Here is a 9,384-nt window from a genome sequence, read left to right as displayed (position 1 = left end):
TGCGAATCGGACTTCAAAATCTACAGAAAACTTGTCTTGAACATTGAGTAGCTGCACATCCACATATTTTGTACATTTTTCTACACAATCTTCACAAAATGGTCAAAATACCAACATAATAGAGAAGTAGCTATAACCATGTCTCAAAGTACACAATATATGATCAAAGCCAAGTAAAACTACCCTCTAAAATCATGTAAAATCCAAGTGAATCAGTATATAAATATGTCATATATATGGTAAAATACCTACTTACTGCGGAACTCAAACATGGAAATGCCCTTTCAAAATAGATATTATTATGTTTTTTTTTTTACTTAATTGTAGTAGTAGTAAATATTAATCGTCTTTTTGTGTAGCCTCTCAATTGGAGTGAGTGCGAGGTTAGGAGCATAATAGTTTTGTAATATATAAATACTTCTTAAAATATTTTCATTTATAATTACCCCACTGAACTCCCCACACTTTCAGAATTTTCGGAATCATTAAGGGAGATGGGTGATTGTTGTCTTCTTGAAAAAGTAGCCTCGAATGATGATGAAGAAAGTGGTAAGCTTTTCTAAGCGGATCTCTGTTGGATTTCTTTCTCACTGCTGTTTTTTTATATTCTTTACTATTTGCACTTAATTACTGTGTGGTCACACTTTTCCTAAAAAATAATCAATAGTATTTATTTTACAGGAAAGGTAGTATTAATGCTAGAAAAAGTACAGTTTGAACTTAAGCTTATTGATGGTTATGTGACTTTTAATAACCTATACTTTAGTTCTGTTTATATGTTAAGCCTTTCCACTAATATTTTGTCCTGCATTTTAGAGGTCACATATATTTCAGACAATTTATTAATACTACTACTCCCTCCGTCCACGATTAAAAGTCCCATTTCAAAATGGCGCGGGTTTTAAGAAATGTTAAGAAAAGTGGGTGGAAAAAAGTTAGTGGAATAGGGGTCCCACTTGTATATATTAGTTTTAAATGATATGTGAGTAGAATGAGTTAGTTGATTGTGGGGTCTCTTTACCATTATGGTAATTATGAACCGGGACTCTTATTCGTGGACGGACCAAAATGGAAAAACGGGACTCTTATTCGTGGACGGAGGGAGTATTATTTTGTTTCACGTCTCAATTATGTACCTTGAAATTATTTTCAAATTAACTGCATTTAAATATTTTTGTTCTATATCTAAAGCATATTTATCATTACTATCATTATCATCATATAATAAAATTATTCTTAATGTTAAAAATTTTACGCAAACTACACTAAACTCACAATTTTATATATCACAACTTTGTTTTAATAAATTAATTTTGTTATTAAATGTATTATGTTATACGTTTATGTTAAATATATTTCTTATTTTAGACCTTATAATGTTTTGGAGAAATTTATAAGATTGCTATTTAATTTTAAATATTATATTAAAATAAAAATGTATCGTTAAAGGCCTAAAAACGTGTGATTAAGTGGAGAAGTGTGAGGTTTTCATCCACGTTTCATTAAGTGGAGCCTCTAAATTAAGTGAGTGAGTTGGAGGTTTTATAAGGTTACGTGCATAATATTTTAGCATATAAATATATTATTTATAGGCTGAAATATGCACACATACCTACTTACCTTATGGAACTCAATCATACCATTTTTGCTCTTACTATAGGAGGAAAGCTTGATGCCATGGAACTATTCCACACCATGCTTAATGAGATTGAGGCTTCTTCAATTTCTTTGGTTAAAAGAATTCGTTGGGAAGAAAGATGAAGAAGATGAAGAGTGCGGCCGATAGTTAAATTATTTAGTGTTTTTTTTACTTACTTCATCTTAATAGATTAATTTTATTTAATATTTTATTTGCCTAAAATTGTATTGAATAATGTTCATTAATTATTGTTTGTTAGTCAATACTGTACATTTTTAATAAAAAATACATTTATAACTTTACTCCTATAATAATAATATTGTTTTGTATCTTAAACAAATATTTCATAATTTGATGTAAATAGAATGGGCCGTGCATAGCACGGAGTGATACTAGTTGATAAATAAAGTTTGACATATATCATGACATAGATGTAGTAGTATGTTTTTGTTTGGCAAAGTAGTGTTAATTATGACTAGTTTACTGGTTCAACGGATTATTCTTTCCCTATTAAGTGTCTATGTTTGGAGATACGTGAAGAATGAATTAGTGTAAATTTCACCTATATGTAATAATTTGCAGTAAAATGAGAAATTTAATAGCAAATCGAGTGAATACAATTTATTCGGAGTGCTCGACTCAGTTAATATATAATTATTTATAATTAGTTTTTTGTTCAAGTTTATTATGGGCGAACCTTACCTTTCGAATAAATAAAAGCCGTTAGTAGAGTGGTTTCAACTCTAGAACGTGATGCAAAGAGATGGTCGAAAATGTGTCATATTCTATATCAAATCAATAAGGACTATCTTTAAATTGGTGAGATGTTTTGAACCATAAACACATCTTTCTTTAATTTTAATAATCTCAATATTTCTAAATGCACTTTTCATTTCTTTTATTTTTCTAATTAGAAAATATTTATAATATAACAGTTTATAGAAGGTTCACAATTTTGCCAAATGTATATCTTTTACATCAACCATAACTCCAAGTCATCGCCGTATATCACAAGTCATCCAATTTTCTTTGTTTTTTTAGTGGAAAAACACAGTAAAACCCACGGCACTGAAAAGTTTTTCTCCAATTAAGACAAGAGTCTTTTATGAAAGAAAATGATAAAATAGTCTATATTGTACTGTCTTTATTAACAATTGCTAAGTGTTTAATTGCAACTTCACAAGAAACTACAATCCTTTAATGACTTGATACGTTTAAGGTCAACATCATCATTTCATTATTTTTTTGAACTTTAAAATTTTCATAAATTCACTTAATTTATTTTTTCAGTTTCTAGGGTTTCGAAACCACTTATAATGGTAATTTTCATTGTTTTCCAGTCAGTTCTGATATTATTAATTTGAATTTATGAAACAAGGGTTTTTGTCTCATACAGTTCCAGTCATTCTTGTGGCACATTTGGATCATGAAAGATTGTGTTGTATCATTAACAACTACTATAACAAATTCAAAGTTGCAATGCCAGAATTTAACACTTAAGGGTTGTTTTTTAAATAATTAATATTATTGCTTAAAGAAGGTGGACCTCAAGTCCACTCAGACTTAGTGTTGTTCCATCATTTTCATCAAGTCCAAAATCATATAGGCCTACTTGTGAAGTTTACATAAAACAAAGAACAAGAAAAAAAACTTTACAATTAATTGTGAATAAAACTGAAATGGTTAAACCCCCTCCCCACATTATTAAGTCTTCCAAGTTGGTGGTCCTAAAAAGATATCTAAGTGATTAACTGCAATTGCCTATTTAAAGCCACTTGCACCTTTCTTCATTTGTATACAAGAATTATCAATATCCTCTTTCACAATGCTTTTAAACTTGTTGTTCTTCATTTGTACACTAATTTCATCCTTCATTTTCACTGCTCACTGTTATAGCAACAAATGCCTTCGTCACCAGGAAATCTTGTTGGTTCAACTCAGGGATGAGATGATCTTCAATTCTTCTCTTTCGACAAAACTGGTGCGATGGAACGAAAGTGGCGAGTGTTGCAAGTGGCCCGGTGTGGAATGTGATGCTTCTGGCTACGTCGTTAGTTTGCAACTCGATGGTGAGGCCCTTTCCGGTGGAATTGGGGATTCGTCGAGTCTCTTCAGATTTAAATATCTGCAGAAGCTTAACCTCGCGTACAATTACTTCAATGATGCCATTCCAAAAGGTATTGGAAATTTCACTTATTTGACACACTTGAATTTGTCATATGTTGGTTTTGGCGGGCATGTTCCTTCTGAAATTTTGACCTTGACGAGATTGGCTAGTCTCGATATCTCCAACAACTTTGGAGAGATTAGCTTTGAGCACCCAAATTTGGAGATGCTTGTCCAAAATCTAACAGAACTTCGAGAGCTCTATCTTGATGGTGTCGATATAACTTCCTTGCATGAAAGGAAAAATTGGGGCCATATTCTATCATCACATTTACCCAACCTCACCTCTTTGAGTATGGTTGGTTGTTTTCTTTGTGCCCCTTCGCCTAAATCTTTTTGGCAACTTCATTCCCTTTCTATTCTTCGACTAGATCATAACGATCTTTCAGGGATAACACTTCATGACTTATTCACTAATTTTCCAAGCTTGGCCACCTTGACCCTTTCTAGCTGCAGTTTAAATGGTTCAATTCCGTCCACCTTTGCTAACCTAACTAAGCTTATTCATGTTGATTTGTCATATAACTCCTTCACAGGCTCACTTCCTTCTACATTGTTTGCTAACCTCACCAAGCTGATTCATGTTGATCTGTCAGAAAACTCTTTGACAGGCTTACTTCCCTCTTCATTCTTTGAAGGTGTTTCCAATCTCGTTCATCTCGATTTGTCCAAAAATTCATTCTCGGGTAACATCCCCCACTCTCTGTATGCTCTTCCTTCATTGTTGGAACTTGATCTTAGTTACAACCGATTTAATGACACTTTTCAACTCGACAACTTTCAAAGCCTTCCCAATCTCACATGGCTTGGTCTATCAGGCAATAGCTTGTCAGTAGATATTGACAACTTCAATTCGAGTTCATCTAGTGGTCTCCAATTAAAACTGTTACACCTAGCTTCATGTAACTTGTCCCATTTTCCTGATTTCATCAAAGATTTGGATCTGCTAGAATTGGATCTCTCGGCCAATAGTATTGCAGGGGAGATTCCTAGTTGGATTTGGGGAACACAACTTTGGTATTTGAACCTTTCATTAAATCTTCTAACAGATTTTCAAAAGCCTTACAATATTCCTGCTTCTCTTGAGAGCCTATTGCTGGACTCTAATCAGCTCAGGGGTGAGTTGCAGTTGCCCATTCCACTTGAATCTCAACTCAATTACTTATCTGTTGCTAATAATAGTTTAAGAGGATCAATTCCAACCTCCCTTTGCAAAGCCACACACCTTGATTCTCTTGATTTGTTTGGAAATAAATTAAGTGGTAGCATACCCCCTTGCTTACTCCAAACCATTAGGTGGCTTGATCTGAATCAAAATAGCGTCAACGGCAGCATTCCAGATCATTTTCCTTCGGATTGTAGGCTACAATATCTATTACTTAACAATAATAGTATGGAAGGGAAGATCCCAAAGTCCCTTGAACATTGCAAGTTGTTGATTACCATGGACATTGGGAACAACAACATCAGCGGCAACATTCCAGATATTTTTCCTATGGATTGTAGGCTAAACTATTTGGTTCTTAGCAATAATAATTTAGAAGGGATGATCCCAAAATCTATCAAAAGTTGCATGTCGTTGGAGATTATGGACGTCGGGAACAACAACATCAACGATACGTTCCCATGCATGCTATCATTCTCATTGAGCGTTCTTATTTTGCACTCCAACAGATTCCATGGTGAAGTGACATGTAACATGACCTTGTCATTGCTTAGAATTCTAGATATATCTTTAAATGATTTTAGTGGACGTCTGCAATCGATAAACTTCTCTAGTTGGAGGGGTATGATGGATTGGAGTGATGCAGAATCGTACGGAGTTGGAGTGACATTAATCATGAAAGGCATAGAGTTAAAACTTAAAAAGATTTGGCCAGAATTTGGTAGTATTGATTTTTCATGCAATAATTTCATTGGAGAGATACCAAAGGCAATTGGCGATCTTACCTCACTTCATCATCTCAACTTGTCCCACAATGCCCTCAACGGAAACATCCCTCAGTCATTTGGAAACATGAGTAAACTTGAATCACTTGACCTCTCTCGAAACCAGCTCGCAGGGCGAATACCGATGGGGCTTGGAGAACTCACATTCCTTGAAGTCTTGAATCTGTCATACAATAAGCTGGTCGGAATGATCCCAAATGGCCGTCAAATTCAAACATTTTCAGCTAAATCCTTTGAAGGAAATCCCGGCCTCTGTGGTTTCCCTCTCAACAAAAACTGCAGTCATACTAATGAGCTATCATCGCGAGGACATGAAGATGTTGAAGAGAAGAGGGAGATTGAGTGGGAATATGTATCTGCTGCACTCGGATATGTTGTGGGATTCGGAAGCATTGTATGGCTACTTCTATTTTGCAGAAGCTTCAGAGAGAAATACTTTAGCAAAATAGAAGAGGTTGTTGAAGACATATTCATTGCCAGAGACATGAGAAGAAGGCGTGCAAGAATGATAGCCAGGAACCGAGTCAGGAGACATTAGTGTTGGTATTGCTATTAAATTTCTTGAGATATGTTTCCTTCACATGTGTTTGTGTGTTTTTGATACATAAATAAATAACAGAACATGAGGAAGAGCAGCATTCAGCCAGAGAAGAAGAGCGCCACGAGGAAGAGGTGATAATGGAGCAGGATGAACCAATTGCTCTTGTTTCTTTAGTCTTTTGTTTATTAAACTGTGTTTTATTTTATTTTAAATTGAGTCGGGCTTAAAGCCCCATTCGGGTTTTCTTTGCGGTTCTTTCCTGAATAGACTAGGAGGTCGAACCGTACAGATTAGGTTTAAATGCATCGTTAGTATTATTTTTCTCCAAAACACTCTCAAATCTAGTAACGCCTCTCATTCTCTTGCAAATTAAACGATCAAACCGTGCAAAGTTCATACGATACGAGGTTAAATCGTATCAGTTTTTGTAACAGCCCGGAATTCTAGGGTACAATAAATACGGGGCTGCTATCAATGCGGGATTAAAAGCACCCAAGAATAAGGCCTAGGGTTTTATATAAAAGAGTCCTGTCGTAAGCATTTAATGAAGTATCAAGCCCTACGTCAACGACTTAATCAAGAGGAATAAATGGAGGATAAATATCATGAAAACGAGATCAAAAGCCGAAGGGTTCAACATATCTCAACAGATCCAAATTAAGCCTAGACTTCTAATTCAAAAGGAATGAGATCAATGTAGCCAAAGTGTACTAAAAGGTTCAAAGATTCAGCGGAAAAGACCAAGAGAAGGTGTAGCCATGTATAAAGACATAACTACACTCAATTGTTCAAAATAACCATCTTAATTAATTAATGTGCTCAACGCCCGCCACCGCTCGTCGCCATTCAACCTGCACATAAGGAAAACACATGCAGGGCTGAGTATTATGAAATACTCAGTGAGCTCGTTGCCAAAACATTTTGTAAGTTATGCCACCCTTACCAAGTGAACTCGAGTTTTACAAATTATCAAAATAAAATATCATCGAGTATCACAAAATATTTTCATAGATTGGCCAATCAAACATACTCCCCACTTTTCTCATCAAATTCCACAATCACAATCTTTCCATGGTGCGACAAAAGTGTGGCCACACTTTTCGCCCACGAGACTGGCCGACTAGCAAGGACGGCTCCCGATCCCCTCGTGTACACAGCCTGGTAGGGCTTGCGGCCCATACTCAGACCCGAATTCGTATAAACATATCCATAGCCATATAGCCCAATGGAGCGAACTCACAAACTAGGCATCAGGCACACAACATCACAATAAAACAGACATAGGCATGGCATAACAGTTAAACCACCCTTATAACACCAATCAATACTTTTGACAAAATAAAAGAGAGTTTTAAGAGTAAAGCCCACCTCGACTGCTTAAATTTCAAGTAGTTTCGCTTTTCCGTTATCTGGCTTCGCAACCGAGGTTTCACCTTTTTATTCACATAGGCACATATCACAAATCAGATTCAATCACAACTCTTAACTCATGCATGTCTCAATACTTCCCTCTTTCCCATCGTCTTATCTTAATCATCATCAATCAATAACATCAAATCATGCTTATCATATACTTTCCTTAGTATTTCAACTCTAGATCTATCATCAACATATGTCACACAAGAGTATGTAGCCATCAAGCACACCACCACACACACAACACACACGACACACTTCACACACACATACACACCACACGCGCACACGACACACACATACATGTTCCATATTCACATATCCCTTTTATCCCACTCTCACTCAAACAAGATGCATGAGGGTTCAAGAAGACCGATTAATCGGTTAGAAGAAGAAAGAGGAGAAGTAGAAGAAAAGAACACTCATATGTAAACGAAATACCTTTTTAGAGAAAAACGATCGGTAGAAACAAAGTAGAGACTTGGTTCTTCAAGAATTCTTGGATTAAACTTCGATTCTTCTCCAAAAGATAGCAAAATATTGGAGAGTAGAAGAAGAAAATTTGAGAGAGTGTGTGGGATGGAGGGGCCGAAAATATGGGGGGCTAGGGTTGGTGTTTCTCTTATTTATAGTGCTCAACAAGATCTTTAGGTAATTAGAATAGAATATTTGGTAAGATCTCATTCTCCACAAATTAAATAAAATAATATTGTGAAGTAGGGAAGAAGAAATACCAAAAATAAGTTCTAAGGCATAAACATGGAATTTTCGAAAATTAGGCCTTCTAATTAGCCATGGTTTTGTTTTGGTATATTTTACGGATTAGAATAAAATATCACGGGGCAAATTAAATAAATATAAAAAGGAATCCTCCCACTTGGAGAATGAAACTAGGCGTGTACTAGCCTATTAAATAAGGAATGAGTTTTTTTTTAATATTAATTAAAATAGGATATGACAAGATCTCTTGAGGTATGGAAAGCTTTGGTAGAATAATTAAATTTTAGGTATGGAATGAAATCAAATAAGGAATCAATAAAATAAGCAAAATATTATTTCCTTCCCAACATGGTGATTTTCGAAAATCACTATTAAATAAAAGGGGGTTTTCGATTTTCTCTAGAGATAAGGAATAATTGGGTCTTGGATTTAATTTGGATAAATATCTCAAGAATTAAATTAAATCCGGAAAAATAGAATTTCTCCTTCAAAAATTCAAGGGGGTCGAAAATACAAGAATTAGGTGGCAAGTATTTATGGAAATTTTCTCTAATATTCTCACTCACCCTTAAACAAATAATTCATCTCATAAATTAATTAATCACATATGCCACATCATATTAGTCAACAAGTTTGACTTTTCAAACTTCTCAATCAAATAAACTCAAGCAAGAAATTCACTTATCAAATAATTCACCTCTTCCACGTCATCGATAATAAATTCTGGGATTCTAAAATTAGGGTTCGGAAATTCGAGATGTTACAATTTTTGTCTTGCAAAAGTGCAGATTATGGTCCGTTCAAGTATTTTTATATTTCATCTTATTGGTACAAAGATAACTAATTATAACTAAGACATCTCAACGAACACTGAAAACTGATTGCTACAAACATTAAGGCAACCCCAATGAATATAGACCTAAAAATGAATTCTAATTTGGTGGACGGAGAA

General features: G+C 34.8%; 1 protein-coding gene across 1 annotated transcript; it reads left to right on the top strand.

Annotated features, from left to right (window-relative positions):
- Positions 1-3,454: 3,454 nt before the first annotated feature.
- LOC125190021 (receptor-like protein 49) lies at positions 3,455-6,541 on the top strand. Its single transcript, XM_089065769.1, has 2 exons — positions 3,455-6,298; positions 6,375-6,541. Exon 1 carries the CDS (start codon positions 3,465-3,467, stop codon positions 6,291-6,293), a length of 2,829 nt encoding a protein of 942 aa, XP_088921895.1. The 5' UTR covers positions 3,455-3,464; the 3' UTR covers positions 6,294-6,298; positions 6,375-6,541.
- The last annotated feature ends 2,843 nt before the right edge of the window (positions 6,542-9,384 follow it).

The sequence above is a fragment of the Salvia hispanica genome, chromosome 2, assembly GCF_029641045.1.
Source record: "Salvia hispanica isolate PSC_SH4W2 chromosome 2, Shi_PSC_v1, whole genome shotgun sequence".
Classification (NCBI taxonomy): domain Eukaryota; kingdom Viridiplantae; phylum Streptophyta; class Magnoliopsida; order Lamiales; family Lamiaceae; genus Salvia; species Salvia hispanica.
This window is presented reverse-complemented; position numbering and strand designations above follow the sequence as displayed.

Excerpts from the sequence above, each read along its gene's own strand:
- LOC125190021 (XM_089065769.1), top strand. The coding sequence starts at position 3,465 with ATGCTTTTAAACTTGTTGTTCTTCATTTGTACACTAATTTCATCCTTC.